Source organism: Salmo salar, chromosome 04, assembly GCF_965601325.2.
Source record: "Salmo salar chromosome 04, fSalSal1, whole genome shotgun sequence".
NCBI classification, from domain to species: domain Eukaryota; kingdom Metazoa; phylum Chordata; class Actinopteri; order Salmoniformes; family Salmonidae; genus Salmo; species Salmo salar.
Genome location: NC_138294.1, coordinates 56,737,566 through 56,757,907, shown reverse-complemented (window position 1 = coordinate 56,757,907; position 20,342 = coordinate 56,737,566). Strand labels below are relative to the sequence as shown.

At 40.5% G+C, this 20,342-nt stretch overlaps 1 protein-coding gene across 5 annotated transcripts; it reads right to left on the bottom strand.

Moving 5' to 3' along the window:
* Positions 1 to 47: 47 nt before the first annotated feature.
* On the bottom strand, positions 48 to 18,009 carry LOC106603377 (long-chain-fatty-acid--CoA ligase 4). Of its 5 annotated transcripts, none has more exons than XM_014196968.3 (15): positions 17,943 to 18,009; positions 13,965 to 14,518; positions 13,485 to 13,662; positions 13,212 to 13,321; positions 11,902 to 12,040; positions 11,446 to 11,596; positions 11,048 to 11,171; positions 10,849 to 10,920; positions 10,494 to 10,633; positions 9,365 to 9,537; positions 7,606 to 7,680; positions 5,999 to 6,187; positions 5,513 to 5,627; positions 4,330 to 4,487; positions 48 to 4,163 (listed from the first exon to the last, which is right to left on the bottom strand). In XM_014196968.3, exons 2-15 carry the CDS (start codon positions 14,313 to 14,315, stop codon positions 4,006 to 4,008), a joined length of 2,133 nt encoding a protein of 710 aa, XP_014052443.1. In that variant the 5' UTR covers positions 14,316 to 14,518; positions 17,943 to 18,009; the 3' UTR covers positions 48 to 4,005. The 5 variants fall into 5 exon arrangements, with proteins under 5 accessions (XP_014052443.1, XP_014052446.1, XP_014052445.1 ...); XM_014196971.3 differs by having other exon boundaries at positions 13,965 to 14,201; positions 17,943 to 17,991; XM_014196970.3 differs by having other exon boundaries at positions 13,965 to 14,198; positions 17,943 to 17,991.
* Between the last annotated feature and the right edge of the window lie 2,333 nt (positions 18,010 to 20,342).

The window sequence follows — 20,342 nt, the reverse complement described above, 5'->3', positions numbered from 1 at the left end:
TAAACCTAATATTCATCTGACTGACACACACAAAAAAAAAAAAAACATTTTACAGTGGGCAGTAAGCTTTAATATATTCATATAAAAAGTACATGTACAGAAAATGAGTTATCCAGAATGTACACACTGCCCATCCCTTATCACATATTGTTTCATACACGTAACAGATTTTTAGAAATAATGCAAATGAGCTGACAAAACATCAATATTAACCAATGAAGATAAGTGCTTCACAATTAACATAAGATGAAATGTTGTTCTCAAAAGAATTACTACTGCAGTGCATTCTTGGTTGATGTATAGTTAACCCTGAGTGTAAAAAATTATAAAACATTGACAAAAAACATGTAGTGGCTTTTTGACCTTTCTCACTCCTATTGGAACATAGCCATGGTAGGACATAATGGATTAGTCATATCATGGCTAATTGTAACAGTATGTTTATTCCCAATGTGTTGGCCATTAAGGATATGTGCATAATAGTTACATTGTATTTTATGATATGAATGAAATGCATCCTGGAATATACATTTTTGGCATTAATTTGCATGTTTCAGTTGGTCACGACACCATAAATTCCCTCTTACTGCATTAAGCAGCTTCAGAATGCTATAACTCATTAGCTTTGAATGTCTGTACATTTTCTGAAGCAAACTTGCTGATTCACAGCATTTGTCAACATTCCACACAAAGTTTCAAGAAGCACAATTGTGACCTTTAAACAGTTCAATAGTATCAAATATAAAAAAAAATTCAAATGGCTCAATATTTAACTTGACCTTAATGTGCATGCATACAAAATCTTTACATTCAAGTTTTATTTACACATGCTACTCAATTGGATTTAACAGCATATCATCTAAAAATTGCATTGAGTATTTCATATCTTGATAAATATACAATTATTCAAGAGCATACAGACTATTAAATTGGCAGATCCAGAGGTCAGAAATGTAGAACTATTACATTATAAAGATGACTTGAAACATATAACCGAAGTCTATAAATATTGTACAGTATATAAAAACAGAGGTGTAGGAAGAGATCAGCATGAAACAAAGAGGCTAAATGACTATCTACAAACAGAAATGATAATCCATTCTGTAACATAGCAAGAATGATATTCACCATACCTAGTACCTGAAAAATCCAAAACATAACGTGACACTATGACAATGTCATGAGCAGGTTCAAAACATGAAAAACAAAATTAAACAAGCACAGGTGACAGAAATTTCCAAAATTACACTCAGGTTTAATCTATGTGCAATAGCCTGAAGGATTGTGGGGGCTCGGCAGTCTTGTGGCAGTAATGTGATCCTATGTATTGAACAAGCAAATGTATACAGCAGCACTGTGGGTGCTTTCACACTAGGGGGCAGCATAATGTTTTATTTTCATCAAACTACCAGTAGGTTAGCAGGTTAGGGGCTATGTTGATGGGAGCGGGGCCACAAAAAAATCTGAATTTATCCTGATGGGCCGCAGTGGCTTGCGGATCTGCATACTCACAGCCATGCAGTCAACTGATTTGTTCAATCAATCCATTTGTGCAGTTAAACTACTTAACTCTTAAGTAAATTAACTATAGAGTGGTGAGGAGGAGGACGCTACCGTGTCTGGAAGCAACTTCACCATTCATTTTATGAATTCAGTTTTACTCAAATATCGTTTTAAGCTTTGTTTTACTATTGACAGTTACAGCTGATTTTAGGATTGTATATCGATTTGCTCTCCTTAAATTTGTGTCATCTGATGTACTCGTTTCAGTGTCTGAATTGTTTAATCTAACTTTCCCCCACCAGCTCCTGATATTAGGGCATAAAAACTACAATCTCTGTGTCCTGAATTAGCCTAGTGCACATGTGCGCCCAGCTATATCCTGTCCAGAGCTTGTTTTCCATGGTTTTCCCTTTTTGCTAATATTGTCTTACTTTTTAACTCTGCATTGTTGGGAAAGGGCTCGTAAGTAAGCATTTCACAGTGAAGTCTACACTTGTTGTAGTCGGCACATGTGACATAAAATTTGATTTGACTAAACTAGCTGGCTAACTGAACTATGCTAATTTGGCTGGAATAATTACTTCCGGACAGTATGGGTCCACAGAGCTCTTCCTCACCACTCTATTCCAGTAGCCATGGCCAGACCTAGCCTTTTGGGGGCCCTAAGCAAGATTTGACAGTGGAGAGAAAAATGTACGTTTTAAAGTACATTTCCTGCAATTCTACACATTTTGTCATGGGGCAGAGAGAAAAAAAGAATGAGTTTTACAGCAAATTTCCTGCAATTCTAACCATTTTGCTATTGGGGGGGGGGGAATCTTTACAGTTTTAAAGCTAATTTCCAGAAATTTTACACATTTTGCAAATCGATATACAATCCCAAAAACAGCTGTAACTGTATCTGAGTGAGAGTGATTAACTAAATCAATAGGGGCCCTGGTCACGTAACTGATCGGAATTCGACCATGATTACTACAAGTTTAAAAAGCTGGCAAGACTTAATCTAAAAATTGTTAGCTGACATGGCTAATTGAGTGATTGTTGGTGACTGATATAATAACAGAAAAACTGCTGATGCACACCAAATTTAGAAATTGCACCTTGTGTATTTTACTATTCTAACGCTCAACAGTAAATGGGGCCCCCGAATGAGTTCCTACATTTTTTTTTATAATGAAAATACTTTTTTGGGGGGGGGGCTTCCCTGTGTTTGAAAATTGATCCACGGGCCTACAATAGGAGGCCGCCAGTTGCCCAACCCTGTCTTACAGCTACAGGAAATCTCTAAAACACTTAACTCCGTTAGACACAAAAGAAAATACATTTCAAAGGCAAATTACAATATGCAAATACAAGACTTGCATTCAAATTGCAGTTTTGCACAACGCTGTGCGATCCCACAAGCATGGAGACAACTGCATGTACACAAATAGCTGTAACTAACCAGCTGATACCTCTGTGCTGGACTTTATGGACTGACATTCATAATTTGACAAAAGAGATGGCGTGGAACGACAATTCTACAGTTCACAGGCATAATGCTTTGAAGCATATGCAAACACGCAAGCATACGCATACACACACACACACACACACACACACACACACACACACACACACACACACACACACACATTCCGAACTATGGGAACTGAGCCTTCTGCTCCCTAGCCCCTCGCCTACAGAATGCTCTCCCTGACGACCTGAGAGCCTCTCCATCACTCTAAACTTTTAAAACGGGCCTTAAGTTCCACTTCTACAAAGTGTCTTTTCCAGTCCTAGTCCGAAGCAAAAATAATAAATCGCACCTATCCCACTATTGCTATTTTACCTGCCTTGATTCTAAATGTATGTTGTTTTTAAACACTGAGTGTACAAATATTAGGAACACCTGCTCTTTCCATAACAGACTGACCAGGTGAATCAAGGTGAAAGCTATGATCCCTTCTTGATGTCACCTGTTAAGTCCACTTCAAGAAAAAGAAAACGTTTAAGCCTTGAGACATGGATTATGTATGTGTGCAATTCAGAGGGTGAAAGGGGCAAGGAACAATATTGAAATGCCTTTGAATGGGGTATGGTAGTAGGTGCCAGGCGCACCGGTTTGAGTGTGTCAAGAACTGCAACACTGCTGGGTTTTTCCACACTCAACAGTTTCCCGTGTGTATCAAGAATGGTCCACCACCCAAAGGACATCCAGCCAATTTGACACAACTGTGTGAAGCATTGGAGTTAACATGGGCCAGCATCCCTGTGGAACACTTTCAACACCTTGTAGAGCCCATGCCCTGACGAATTGAGAATGTTCTGAGGGCAAAACGGGGTGGAACTCAATATTAAGGTGTTCCTAATGTTTTTTACACTCAAGTGTTTTTTTTTCTGTAGAGCTTAGAGTTAACTCTTATGAAAATCACTATACAAATAAATAGTATTATTATTCAGACACACATCACTGGTGAAAGTTGTAAGGAAACCGTTCTTTGGTTAGATCAGATGGTGGCTCTACTTCCCTCCGTACATTCTCTCTATATCAGTCTGAAAGTGATTCTTCAGCTCCTTCCTCTTCAGTTTGAATGCATCTGTCACCAGGCCAGTCTCAGGTGTCCAGGGCTCTGGGCTTAGACGCACTTTCACAGGGATCTCAAAACGCTGCAATTTGACTGGGGGGGGGGGGGGGCACAATGGTTAATATAAAAGGGATATGCATGGCATGAGCAAAGCCCACTTTTGTCACACACTAAAATGATGTGTCTATTAATTCTAGGTTATTGTCCATCTGGTTAGTCAAGTTAACAAGATATGTGTCAGAGTAGGTTTCAGCCTTACTTGAGGCAGCCAGCTCTTTGATGGCCTTCAGGACCTCCTCCTCCATGGCTGGGTGGTTACAGATCTCCTCCCAGGCAACACTTATGCCGTTGTTATTGGCGAGAGTTGTCAGCTGCTTCTGGTTCGGTACCACAAAGCTTATCACATAGTTCTGGTCACTAAAAGCAAGAGAAAATAAAATGATACAGACTAGACTTGAGCATGCACATTGAATATGTTTTAGGGGTGATACATGTAGAATAACTACTAAAACATAACCACAAAATGCATTTGGTATCAATGTAAAACCTACACTACCGTTGAAAAGTTTGGGGTCACTTACAAATTTCCTTGTTTTTTTATTAAAGAAAATAATTTTTTTTGTCCATTAACATAAAATATATCAGAAATACAGTGTAGACATTGTTAATGTTGTAAATGACTATTGTAGCTGGAAACGGCTGATTTTTAATGGAAGATCTACATAGGCGTATAGAGGCCTATGTAGGTAGGTAGCCTAGTGGTTAGAGTGTTGGACTTGTAACTGAAAGGTTGCAAGATCGAATCCCCGAGCTGACAAGGTAAAAATCTGTTGTTCTGCCCCTGAACAAGGCAGTTAACCCACTGTTCCTAGGCCGTCATTGAAAATAAGAATTTGTTCTTAACTGACTTGCTTTCATTTTAAAAGGCTGATTGATCATTAGAAAACCCTTTTGCAATTATGTTAGCACAGCTGAAAACTGGTGTTCTGATTAAAGAAGCAATAAAACTGGCCTTTAGACTAGTTGAGTATCTGGAGCATCAGCATTTCGATTACTCAACTAGTCTAAAGAAGGCCAGTTTTATAGCTTCTTTAAATCAGCACAACAGTTTTCAGCTGTGCTAACATAATTGCAAAAGGGTTTTCTAATGATCAATTAGCCTTTTAAAATGATCAACTTGGATTAGCTAACACAACGTGCCATTGGAACAGAGGGATGGTTGCTGATAAATGGGCCTCTGTACGCCTATGTAGACAATCCATAAAAATAAAAAAAAGTCTGCTGTTTCCAGCTACAAGTCATTTACAACATTAACAATGTCTACACTGTATTTATGATCAATTTTAAATGGACAAAAAATGTGATTTTCTTTAAAAAAAAACAAGGACATTTCTAAGTGACCAGTAGTGTATGTGGTATAATAAAGCAGACAGAAGAGTTACCTGTTTGCATATGCACAGATGTTGTCAATTAGGGGGCAGTTCTTCAGAGCAGACTCCACTTTCCCCAAGGACACGTATTCTCCAGCCTGCAGTTTGACCAGGTCCTTCTTACGGTCTACAAACAAAGCAGAGAGGGTCAGTGAGAAGACAGAAATATGGCAGGATAGCACTGAGAGGTTTTATGACAGTTAGCATTGTTTAGATCAATTTGAATAGTTTATGACAGTATTACCTGGTCATAAAGTGTTGAGAGGCAGCTGTTGTGGTCATAAATGGTGGTCATAAAGTGTCATAAAGTGTTGAGAGGCAGCTGTTGTGGTCATAAATGGTGGTCATAAAGTGTCATAAAGTGTTGAGAGGCAGCTGTTGTGGTCATAAATGGTGGTCATAAAGTGTCATAAAGTGTTGAGAGGCAGCTGTTGTGCAATGAACAGTGAGCACTGGTGTTATTATCCAGATGTTCTCCACCTCCTCTCAGCCACTCACCCACTATCTGCAGACAGCCATCAGAGTGGATCTCCCCCACATCCCCGGTACAAAACCACCTCTGGCCCTGCTCATCTACCCAGAAGTCATTGTTCAGGTGCTCGCTCTTATAGTAACCCATGGTAACGTTGGGCCCACCAATCATGATCTCTCCACGGGGGTGGGGTTGGTCCTGGCTGGTGTATCCGCCTTGGAAACACAGTGGGAAGATAAGAGTGAGGCATGGTGGTAGAGAATAGCTGAATAAAAGGATTGTTTGGAACAGGAAGAAACTAACCACATGGAAACTAATCAAGGCACATAATGAGAGCCACATGCAAATACGGTAACAACAAGCAAAGGAGGCAAACAGGGCAGCTACTGAACGAGGATGTCCAGGTCATCCATGATATGCATACAATATGTGTGTGGAAAACATCATATTCACACCCCTTTACTTTTTCTACATGTTGTTGTGTTACAGCCTGCATTTAAAATTGATTAAATAGAGATGTTTGGTAACTGGCCTACACACAATACCCCATATTGTCAAAGTGGAATTATGTTTAGACATTTTTACAAATTAATAAAAAAATGGAGTTATTAAGTATTCAACCCCATTTTTATGGCAAGACTAAATAAGTTGAGAAAAAAATGTGCTTAACAAGTAACATACCAAGTTGCATGGACTCAGTGTGTGCAATAATAGTATATAATAATGTTAACATTATTTGTTAATGACTACCTCATCTCTGTGCCCCACACATCCAATTATCTGTAAGCTCTCTCAGTCGAGCAGTGAATTTCAAACATAGATTCAACCACAAAGACCAGGGAGCTTTTCCAATGCCTCACAAAGAAGGTCACCTATAGTATTTGTAGATGGGTAAAAAGCAGACATTGAATATCCCTTTGAGCATGGTGAAGTTATTAATTACACTTTGGATGACGTATCAATACACCCAGTCACTACAAAGATACAGGCGTACTTCCTAACTCAGTACGCAGAGAGGAAGGAAACCGCTCATGGATTTTACCATGAGGCCAATGGTGCAGCCACCCCTATGCTTGAAAATATGGAGAGTGGTACTCGGTAAAGTGTTGCATTGAATTTGCTCCAAACAAATACATAGTATTCATGACAAAAAGTGAATTGCTTTTCCACATGTTTTGCAGTTTTACTTTAGTGCCTTATCGCAAACAGGATGCATGTTTTGGAATATTTTTTATTCTGTACAGGCTTCCTTCTTTTCACTCTGTCAATTAGATATTTCTGTATGTCATTTTCAATACATTTGCAAAAATGTCCAAAAATATGTTTTCACTTTGTCATTATGGGGTACTGTGTGTAGATGGGTGAGAATTATTTTTGTTTAAATTCAGGCTGTAACAACAAAATGTGGAACGAGTCAATGGGTATGAATACTTTCTGAAGTCAATGCATGTATTGGTCCTCTTAGAGAGATGAAAATGTAATGAATCAAACGTTATTTGTTGATGTGAAAATCGAAATGTACAGATTCCAAGGCTGTGTTATTTGATTTTGGGTGTGATCGCCATTCTTACTTGCAAGCTCTCCTCAACATTATCAAAAATAAGTGTGTGTTTCTATAGGCTTAATGTCTTACCCTCAACCCAGTCTCGTAGTTTCACCTCACAGCAGATGAGGGGGGCCCCTACTCTCCCAGTGCTGTAGTCTGCAACTGGAGTCAAAACACACAATCACAGATAAATAAAGACACCACGTAGAGTTTAATACTTGATGCCAGTAATAGGCTGTAACCCGGCCTACTAAACACCAGTCTCAGAATATTTCTCAAATCAAGGTTTTCTTATTAAAGAATAAGCATCAGTGCTCATGCACATCTGGGGCATAAAGCAAGACATACTTGTGCTTCAGATTGACCAGAGAGCAGAGGCTCACAATTTCAACACTGTCATGATAAGTTCATACACTGCATTGATCTATGAGGAAAATCAAATCAGAGCAAACATAATTTTTTATCAAATATAATATTGTGTTCGTTTTTAAACTAAGAACTTGTACATTGTCCTCTGCCTTCCAAGAAAGTTCCAAGAAACAATGTCCTGAAGTCCTGTTAAATGATATGGCCTTATCGGCCCCAGTGGTTATTTGGCATCATTTGACAAACTGTTTCACACTCAAATACTGCTGCATAGCGTCTCACAAGCATATCCTTCCACATTCAGAATGCACTGAAAAGTGACAAATACCTGCGTGACCTAAACAGCAAAGCCGATTGAAGCAAAATAGTTATATTTAGTATAGCTGCCATTCCTCTGCCATCAACAATCCCAGTATCACAGAACCTTTCACAGGTTGGAGCTTGAACAAAGACATTTACCTCAGACTATGTGTGTTTAAAGACATGAAACTCAGGGCAACTCAATAGATTAAAAAAGCCTGAGCAATAGCATGCTCTCAAAGACCTGTCTTGGCTAAAGCCCAAAATTGCCATAGGTATAATTTCCTAACAAAAAACACAAAGGTGAAGATTCTCAAATGACAGAGCGCCCACCATTCTCCTACACACTACTACTACGATTAAAACATCTACCTGCCACTCAGATTCCCCCCCCATAATTACATTAAAAAAATTAAAAAACAGATGACCATGCTCTGTAATGTTTCTAAAACAAGAAATGTATTAGTAAGAAGTACTGTGGTATAATGCTCAATTTCAGTTCATTTTTTGTGACCCGAGTCTTTCAATCAAAATATCAGGATCAAAATGTTCAGCTGCCCCTTTAAGGGCGGGTGGTTACAGTGGTACCTGGCCACTCGAGTCCTGTCACGTGTCTGAGATGTAGGATCTGACTAGGGTGTCTCTTTGCTATAAGTTGAAGCAGCAGACTCAAACTAATGTTTAAAAACAACCGAGCTTGTGAACACAACAATGTAAATAGCGAAGAAACACAAGGACAAAGTCTCACTTTACTTTGTAGACTTTTGAGTAAATTAGACAAACTTGTATGCAAGTGCGCAGCGCCTCCAAAAATGAATATATCAGCACTTCACCCATTGCGCACAGCTTCCCTGCCAGGCAATGTTTTTTTTCACAGGTTTCCTATGTCTTCATGCAACTAGCAGCTATGAAACAAAACTGAAGAAATACTTAAAAAACAGCTACTGCAGCATTTTTCTAACCCTAACGCCACATGTGCTCATCCTTGACTTTTTACTATTTTTATTCGCAAATGTAACGCTCCCACTGTAGAGCCCTGCAAATTGACCACCCACCAATGTGGCTGTTGAAATATTCATTCTTACCCACCAATACCGAAATCTACCCGCATTTGACGGGTGTTAATTTTATGCCCTGACCCCAGTAGTAGTAGTCCATGGCTGTGCCTGCCCTGACTCACCCTCTGTGATGGTCCCTGCTCCGCAGGTCTCTGTGAGGCCGTAACCCTGTCCCACGGGGCAGCAGAAGCAGATGTTCATGAAGCGCTGGGTGGCGGAGGACAGGGGTGCTCCTCCTGACAGCATCATCCTGATGTTCCCTCCCAGCAGAGCCTTCACCTTCTTAAACAGAAGCCTGACGGACAGGACAGAGGAAGGAAATCAACTTCCAACTTAACCATTCGTTCATGTTTACTGATGCAATTTCACTCAGATATCAAATAGAGCTATTTCGTAATCAACCCTTATCAGTCAGGACACCCTGATATCTGATAAGCAGCACTGACTGGCAGACACGAAAATATGGTTCTCTCCAAAACCAGTCAAAATACACACAAGCATACAGTACACTTAAAATACACAGATTCCAGAGGTAACCTGTCTAAATGACTATCGCCCCGTAGCACACACATCTGAAGCCATGAAGTGCTTTGAAAGGCTGGTCATGGCTCACATCAACACCATCATCCCAGATGAACAGCTTCTACCCCCAAGCCATAAGACTGCTGAACAGTTCATCAAATGGCAACCCGGACTATTTACATTGACCACCTTTAATATTTATTTCTTTATCTTAATTGTTTTGCACTGACTCCCTTGCACAGGCTCTACGCACACTCACTAGACTCTACCCACACACTCCAACATACATACGCTTACACACACAAAACACACACTTTCACATAAGCTGCTACTACTCTGTTTATTATATATCCTGACTGCCTAGTCACTTTTACCCCTACCCACATGTACATGCTGTATTACCTCATACCCCTTGCACATTGATTTGGTACTGGTACTCCTCGTATATAACCTCGTTACTGTTTTTAATGTGTTACTATTTAGTTTTTTTATTTAGCAAATATTTGTCTTCGTTTTTTAACTCATTGCATTGTTGCGAATGAGCTCGTAAGTAAGCATTTCCCTGTAAAGTCTACACCTGTTGTATTCGGCGCATATGACCAATTACATTTTATTTATGCACTAATCTTGTATCAGGGATCTGACCTATAGAGATAGCTATGTGCATGTAACAGGATTGTGTATGGTAGATAGAAACATGCTGCAGTGTGCGTGTCCTTGTGTACTCACATGTTGCAGAGTGGGGCATCGTAGCCCATTTTGATCTGTTCCAGTTTGTAGTTGTAGCCCAGTTTAAAGAGAGTCCTCTGCACATAGCTCATCTCCTGCACCTTGTTCATCACATTCTTGTAGATGCGGTCCATTATTTCCTGACAGATAACAGATAAACATCTTACATCTCTGCTTCCACTGTCTACAGAGGACGTAAATGCTGCAGGATAGTTATGAAAGAACCAACATATTAACCTGTTAGAAGATGTCCTCTAAAGCGGACTTCTAAAAATCTCGAAAGAGGCCAGACTTTTCTAGAACACTAACACATCAGTGATAAGCAGAAAGTTTAAGGAAGGATGCTCGTTCTTACTGGTACAGCTGCCATCAGAGTAGGCCTCAACACAGAGCAGTCTCCTTTACTGCCCTTCTTGATTTTTGTTGACTGCAAAAGAAAAGATATCAAAATAACATTAGATTTTTTGCAATGTGGGCAACACATTTATTTTTAATTTTTTGAAATATGCAAGATCAATTCTATCGGGTTTAGATGAAACTGCTGAGTCTATTACCTGGTCAGAGAGTGTTTGAGGAGAAGAGTAGCCAATCCTGCAGCCATACGTCATACATGAGATCTCAGCAGTCATCTCCAGCACATGAGCTAGAGGCAGGTAGCCAATGTAGGTATCCTTTGGCCTGCACATGGACACAAACACAACACATCTTCAATATCTGTAACCCTGCACCACAGTGGTTATGCACTTTGACAATACTGTTGATCTAATTATCAAGGTTAGTCAAAAGAGTGCATGATGAATCATGTTCAGGCAAGGTTATCATCATTACATTACACTGTCTGCTGTTTCAAAACATTGTGTCTGACATGGGAATGTGAGGCAGAGACCTGACTAGCATAGTTAAATGTTGGTTATATACTGCTAGAGGCGCTGCAGTAGAGTGCTCTGCTCACCCCAGTCCTGGGATCCTCTCACACTGGCCCGTCATGCCAGCGATCAGGTTGCTGTGGATGATCATGACTCCTTTGGGTCGTCCAGTGGAGCCGCTGGTGTACATGACCACGGCCAGGTCTGTGGGCTGGGGCCGCTGCACCTCTACACTCACTGCCAGGAGCACAGGGGGAAACGTCACTTAATAATGCTTAGAAAATAAATGGTACAGTCCAAGCCAGTACATGCTTTACTACACAGTGAGAAACTAAACTTCCAGCATATGTGCATATTATACTTCAGATTTTTTTTAGCTGCTTATACATTTTAACATCTCTATAATGACATTTGGGCCATATGTAAACTCAAGTTTCAGTGCAAACACTGTTTGACATAACAGGGTGTCCTAAAACAGTGACCCAACAGTGTGACCTGTGTGTTTTGTATATGAAAAGTGCTGTTGATGTGTTTTCACGTACAGTTGTCAGGTTTGGCTCCCAACTCTTGTACTGCCTGCATGCTGTAGATCTGAATGCCCTCAGGGTAGCCCGTCCTGCTGATACTCTTGTTGTCCACATATATAACGTGCTTCAGGTTGCGCATATCTGGCAAAACATTCTGTCAGACACACAGGAAGACATTATTTGGCATGACTTTGGACATGAGTAATCTCATCCCTTTAGGGTTCATTCAAGTTTCGATGATATCAGGGGTTTGTTTTTCAGGTGAACAACACATCTCAATTCACACACAAACACCCCATGTGTTTTTAACTTCCTCCTTCACCTACGGAGGTGATTATACACATCCTGTCTGAAAAGATAGCTGGGTCATTTCACCAATTCGGTGCATTTTGAGAAGTGTAAATATTTTTTTTTAACTTTGGATTTCACCTAATTTTAATATTCTGTAATAAAGAGCACATATTCAAATTCATAAAAAACACGTTTTTTTTCATCTCAATAGATTAAATAACAAAAATTACTATAGTAAGAGTAACAGGATTGACTGTAACAGGGTTGACTGTAACAGGGTTGACGTTTTCATCTTAAATCAGCCATAAATCCCCTCATGACAGGGGGAATGGAAGCTTGTGTGCAACAGTGAGTGGCAATTGAATGCCAGTTTCAACCCCCCAAAAATATTGCTAAAACATCTCTAGTCTATCTTATGGGGTTGACGTGTTATGCTCGACCCGCTCAGTTTTCCACCACAAAACATCAGAAAATTGCCAAAAGGAGTAGAACCAGCTCACCTGCTTTTACACTGTGATTTGATTATTAGATTTTCTCTGTTTCTTTCAACTTTTTTTTTTTAAGTAATAGTTTCACCATATTAAAACAAGAGTTCAGTTCATGTAATAGGGTTCACCTTAAAATGAGGAAAACACATAAATGAATCACTGGGACTTTATCAAAGCAACAAAAATAACTAGGGCTGATGGTGAAACTTGTTGAAATGTTTGGATTACATGGGTCGAAATCTTCCTAGAAGTGGCACAGGGTGGACGGAGGGACGTGTCAAAATGTTTCATTTTGGCACTTTAGCAAGCCTTTATTCAGATTTATTGAATTATCCATGTGGTCTATATTAAAGGGCACTTCATTTAATATAACAGGCTTTAAAAATGTAATATTGGTGCACAATTTCTACTTAAAATATCAAAGGGACGCAAACGGCACCCATTTCGTGGAATGACCCAGCTCTCTTTCCCACTGAGAGGAGCTGAGAACAGCAGTGTGTAGTTAGGCTGGAATGTGAACCATTCATTTCCCCCAATAACTCCTACCTTGAGTTTAGTCTCCAGTAGCTCTGCGCTGGTGATCAGGTGTGTGGCTCCACACTCATTAAGCCCATAGGCCACAGCTTCCTCCCCCAGGGTGGCATACAGAGTGACCACTGCAACACAACCAAACATATTGTTTAAATGCAAACACACAGCACAATGTTATCACAAATATTACTGTTCTTACACGATATATCTTTATAATGCAATGTAGTGGCACTTTATATGCTAGTGTTAGATTATCAAACAAGGAGGTGTGTTGCAGTCAATGCCTACATGGAAAGTTGCGTCTGAAGCAGGCCTGTGCAGTGATCATCCACTCTGCCCGCGTCTCACAGAAGATGGCGATGGTACTCTTGGGCTGCTGGCCCAGTGCTGCCAGTCCACTACCTAAATGGCTGATGATCTGGTCCACCTCGTCATAGGACAGCCACCTGTACTCCCCCAAGATCAGCTGCAGCAGAGGACAGAGCACAGGAACAGGACATTAGGGTTGGTTCTACTAAGGGCCTTCAGTTCACAGGGGTAAATATCCCACTGGAGAGTCAAAGCAAGCTATTTCCAATAACTTGTGAAAACATTTATGACATTCGATTAAATTACTCTACAAGAGGGGATTTCATCTAGGACAGTTAGATGTTATATGAAGTTATACAAACCTGCTTCAGGTTGCATAAATGAAGTAACTTATTTGACAGAACCTTCACTGCACTCTAATTAGTTTCTGGTGTGATGGAGTGCGTGTGATCACTCTACCTTCTTAAAGATCTTGCCACTGGGTTGCGTCTCGTTCTCCTCATTTAGGAGCTCCCTGGTACCCAGGCAGTCTGCGTTGCCGAAGCGCTGCACTGCATGCTCAAACAGCTTGTCTAGAGTGTCCTTTCCCTCAAAGTCCTCCCGGGCCAGGTTTTCAAAGTTCTCCACACAACGATAGGGGCCCTCTGCTTTGCCTGTGGTGGACTTGGCTTTCTCTCTCTTGGCCATTGTTTTCTTCTTCCCAGCATTAGTGAGGAAATACCATGGGATGAACGTGATGAGAGTGTACAGCCACATCAATAAGTACACAGGCAAGAAGACTACGTAATGCATGTCAACTTTGAATGTCATGGTTGAAGGTGAGGCAGAAGTGGAGAGAAAGCGAGACTTGAGGGAGAAGTGTCTGCTTCAGGGAGAATTCAGACGGTTCAGCTCTCAGGTCGTGGAAAGATTGCCACGGCAGGTGGCGGTAATTACAGATTGGACAGGTAGCAGCACATGCACCCAGACGACTCAATGGAAAGGCTTGACACAAGAGGTCTGTGATGCTAGCTCTATAGACAGCAGGGTGATTGGTCGAGAATTGTTCAGCATAAGGGAAGAAGAAAAAAACAATTTGATAGAGAGAGTTGGAGAGAGAGAAGCATGTTAGTCATATTGAAGCACTACAGCTAGGAGCTAGCCAGTAGCCACAAGTATGCACTGTGCATAATGCAAAATCTAATTTATAGACTAGCCACACTGAATGACTTTATTTGTTTTCAGAAGTTTTTAGAATGTGTTTCATGTCAAAGCATACATTCCAATGTACCAAACCTAGCTGCATTTTATATATATCATTATAGTTTTTATATTGCTGGACAAAATAGCTGAGTTTCAATTGAGCACTGCAATGGCTGATGCAGCTGTACACAAACATCTAGGCCCATGTTTGGTCAATGTTACTTAACATTTGACAATCTTTTATCTTATCGATAATTGATGCGTGCAGTGTGCAATCATTTCCTAGCACTGGAAGAATGTTAGGTCAGTGTTTTAAAAAGCTGAATGAGCACCTATATTTATTTATGGCAATTGGTGGTGCCTTGGTTAAGACGGAGAAACAATTATAAGGTAGAATAATCAGAACGAGCAACACAAGTTGTTAATAAATAAATAATTTGGGTGCTTATTTTTGCCCTATTATACACGTGTGAATTGGAAATGTGTTTCTGCATATCCCACCTCTCCCTGGGAGGTTGGGGCCACAGCCAGGGTCTGCCATTATCAACGGTGACCATGGAACAATTAGGGTTAGGTGTCTTGTTCAAAGGCATATCGACAGATTTTTCACCTTATCGGATTTGGGATTTGAAATAGCAACCTTCCGGTTACTGGCACAACACTTTAACCGCTAGGCCTACCCTAGGGAAACACCCCTTGATAATGACGTAGGCCTAAATGAAGAGACTGAAATACAAAGAAGACAGAGCTCAGCAGAATGGTTATAAAGCCAAAGAGGCTAGGTTAAGTTAAATGGAAGACAGACAGCATAGCCTACATGAAACCTTAACATTTTACTAGTAAAATATTTTAAAAACATGTAAGTAATATCAGTAACACATTCATTTACTTTCTTACTTCGCATTTACTATCTTACTTTTGCCAAATTTCTGGTGCCATTTGGCAACCCTTTGGACCTAAAGGTAACTGCCAAAATAAAGGATATATCGAAAGCAGGTTCCATGTAAGCCAAAGAACACATTATTTCATTGTGCAAGATTCTAAGATGGCAACTGGCAAGAGCAATACCAGCACACTAGAAAATGTAAACGTGTCACAGAATGCTATTCAGGACTTTATCCAAGCCTAAACAAAAATAGTATTTTGAGAATAAGGAGAAAATAAGGAGTTGAGCCCTATCCTCAAGTCCATCTTCTTCTTTATATCCACTATTCAGTAAAACATTTAGACCAAATCATATCAAACCACATATAATACAATGAGAGCCACAATGTAGCCTAATGGAGGTCAGCTTGACATCAGAGGGGAACACAGTGCCAAAAGACCTACATTCCATTGAAACGGTTATCGAATTGATCTTAACTAGCAGCTAAGCATGCCTCGACCGGATCAAAACTTTTTCATGTTGTAATGCTGGCATCATGATCTGCTATGTTGCCCTGATGATGAAATGCTTGTCACTTGACATTCCTCCAGACAGTCCCTATTGATGTACTAATGAAGGCTCAAGTGCTTATAGTGATCATGTGCCACTGATCTGTCTAATTCCATTTACTACATAGGCACAATAAGGCTCAGACATAACAACCCCGAATGGCATCAGCCAGGACAAATTCCTTCTTCAATCAATATTTTTTATTCCGTGTGAAAAAATATACATCTTCCTACCACTTTCAAATATCCATTATAAAAAGGTAGGTATCAGGTATATCAGCCCTTGAAACAGAATCAGAATTGTGGGAGAGCAGCATGCATTTGGCAGAGGAAAGACCACATGCACACACTTCTGAAAAACACTACACCAGTGAAGAGCAGCCCGAAACAGTGCAACCCTTTCGAGAGAATGAACAAGAGAGGAAATTGGTTACCTTACCTACTGTTCTAAGGCACGCTAACAAAACACACTTCTTCCTCTTTCCCTGAACAAACAGCCTAGTCCAGACAATGTTTATTGTACACAAGACGACTGTAGATTCTTCACCCCTGGTCTCAGCTCTCTGGTCAACTCAGCTGCACTCACAGAGCTAACATACATTCTCCTGCTACCACCCACAACTGCTCTAATCCAATAGGAGTCTATTGGACAGGAAGTGATGAGGTTCCTCTCTACGGTCATAGAGGGGACAAGACAACAGGAAAAGACTTACTTTGGTACTTTACACCACTGCGTAAAAGCATGTCATTGGTAAACATATTCACCTTGAGGTGATGTCAATGACCTTTCACACACTGAAGACTACTGTGTGATGCATGAAATGTGTGACCAAGACTCATGGCAAGCCTGTGTTGTAAGCAAGGAAAATCAATGCTACTGCTGTGTCAACAAAAACAGATGACAGAAAAACGACAAAACCAGCACTGTAACTGTAGCTCAAGCCTTTAAACACAAGTCTACATCAAACATCAGTACAAATTGTAACACAAACACCCTATCAAAACAATTTAGGGTGATGACTGATTTGAAGTGTGCCCACCAGACCTTGGCATTCATTTTCTCTCCTGTTATTAGGACTGATACTGCAAATTCATTTATCGATATCACATTTTGTTATTGGTGAATAAACCATATCATCATACCACCATCACGTGTGGTTTATATATAACCCATATACAAACCTGTGTATAACCCACATCAAATCGTTTGTTCAAACGTTCATTAGTTGTATACTATTGGGAAATGTTACATGCCTTTGAGATGGACACCAATAAAATATACATTAAAAAAAGTCCAGTGAGTGAAGCCATATCCGTGTCTGACCGAGAGTAATCTCTGTCAACCCCCTTGACATAGCTTCGTATCTAATAGTCGTGCTATTAATCCCAAATGTACGATCATTGTTCACATATCTAAAAAGAAACGGGCAACTGCTATACTCCAATGTGATGTTTGAAAACTGAGACCCACGCGGCACTGTGCAAGACACCCATGATGTGCTTCATGGATTTGATATGAATAGGTGTCGTTGCTGAATAAAAATGTAAACGACATTTCCGAGAAAATTACTGACGTTGTCGGATGCCTAGCAAAAAAACAAACATATTGGAAACAAAAATGTCACATTGTGGCTTCTAGCGAGGCAGAGTGCGCTGGCCAGAGCATCATAAACAAATATATGAATGAAGTTGGCATAGATAGCTTTCTTACATTGGATATAAAAAAAATATAAAATATTGCCACATGTATGTAAATAAGATGACGACGATAACAGATTATCTAGCAGTTTACTTAGCCATTTCCCTAGCTAGTATAGTTACCTCAGAAACCGAGACGTCAGTGGGACCACGCCAGAATGAATGACCGACAGTAACCTCCAACGAAGAGGAGACAACGCGGAAACTTTACGTCATATGAGTCCATTTCTCGGAGCCAATGAGAATGGGTCTGAAGACCATGCCTATTTGATGCTTTGGTTTAATTTAGGTTTGATAATATTGTCACACTTTATACGCATAAGCATATCAACCAGTTATAAATATTCATCTCATCTGACTCTAGTTCACACTTGTGAATGAGATGGGTCATAATGTAATACAAAATCCCTGTAGACTAAGCAATACATTTTACTGTATGAAATATACATTGCAGTTAAGTCAACAATCAGACATTACACTCTGCTGCATTGTGAATGAAAATACTGGTAATGGAGGATATTTCTCTCCCTCAAATGTTCAACATAGGAAAATTAAACAGCTGCTTGAATGATCAATCTCCCACATCCATTGAAAGCAGCCAACTTGAGTGTGTAAATTACTGAAATAAATAGTAAATACTGGCAGAAGAGAGAAGTTGTATCAGTAGTCATTTTAACTTAAAGTTGTGAATGTTATGGTATCTGAAGACACCTTTGTACCTTTGTGTAGCGTGCTGAAGATGACAACAGTGGTAGGCCTGAAGACCAACAATGACGAGACAGCCTACAGGGAGGTGAGAGCCCTGGCATAGTGGTAGCAGGAAAATAACCTCTCCCTCAAGGGCAACAAAACGAAGGAGCTGATAGTGGACTACAGGAGACAGCACGCCCCCATTGAAGGAGCTGATAGTGGACTACAGGAGACAGCACACCCCCATTGAAGGAGCTGATAGTGGACTACAGGAGACAGCACACCCCCATTGAAGGAGCTGATAGTGGACTACAGGAGACAGCACGCCCCCATTGAAGGAGCTGATAGTGGACTACAGGAGACAGCACGCCCACATTGAAGGAGCTGATAGTGGACTACAGGAGACAGCACGCCCCCATTGAAGGAGCTGATCATGGACAACAGGAGACAGCAGAGAGAGCATGCCCCCATCCACAGACGGGGCCACAGTTGAGTGGGTCAAAAGCTTCAAGTTCCTCTGTGTGCACATCCCTGGCGACCTGAAATGGTGCCTTCACAGTGTGGTGAAGAAGGCAGAAAAAATTCAGTTTGGCCCCTAAGACCCTCACAAACTTCTACAGATGCACCATTGAAAGCGTCATATTGGGCTGTAGCACCGCCTGGTACGGCAATTGCACCATCCAGAGGGTGGTGCAGTCATCCCAACGCATCACCGGTGTCTCAGGAAGGCCAAGAAGATCATCAATGACCTCAGCCACCTGAGCCACAGCCTGTTCAACCGCTACCATCTAGGTATAGGAGACAGTACAGGTGCATCAAAGCTGGGACCGAGAGACTGATAAACAGCTTCTATCTCCAGGCCATCAGAATGTTAGTCACCACTAGCCGGCCTTCGCCCAGTACCCTGCCCTCAGTCACGGTTAATAGCCGGCTACCACCTGGTATTTTGCCCTGCACCTTAGAGACTGCTTTGCCCAATGTACATAGAGTAATTGATCACTGGTCACTTTAATGTTTACATACAGTTTTACCCACTTTATATGTATATACTGTATTCTAGTCATGGCTCATCCTATATAAACTAATGCTGGCCTCCCAAGTGGCGCAGTGGTCTAAGCTGTCCCACTAGAGATTCTGGGTTCGAGTCCAGGCTCTGTCGCAGCCGGCCGCAACCGGGAGACCCATGGGGCGGCGCACAATTGGGGGTAAAAAACATTAAAAAACAAAAAATACTGCTGTACACACAATACATTCGGAAAGTAGTCAGACCCCGTGACTGTATCCACATTATTTTACGTTACAGCTTTATTTTAAAATGTATTAAATAAACAATTATCCTGAATCTACACATAATACCCCCTAATGAGAAAGCAAAAGCAGGTTATTAGACATTTTTACAAATATCTTATTTACATAACTATTCAGAGGTTTGCTATGAAACTCAGAATTGAGCTCAGGTGCATCCTGTTTCCATTGATCGTCCTTGTAATGTTTCTACAACTTGGAGTCCACCTGTGGTAAATTCCATTGATTGGGCATGATTTGGAAAGGCACACCTATTTATATAAGGTCCCACAGTTGACAATACCAGTCAAAAGTTTGGACACACCTACTCATTCAAGGGTCTGTTAATTTGTACTATTTTTTACATTGTGAAGACATCAGAAATATGAAATAACACACGTGGAATCATATAGTAACCAAAAGTGTTAAGCAAATCAAAATGTATTTTAGTAGCTTCAAAGTAGCCACCCTTTGCCTTGATGACAGCTTTGTACACTCCTGGAATGAGTAGGTGTGTCCAAACTTTGACTGGTACTATTATATACTGCT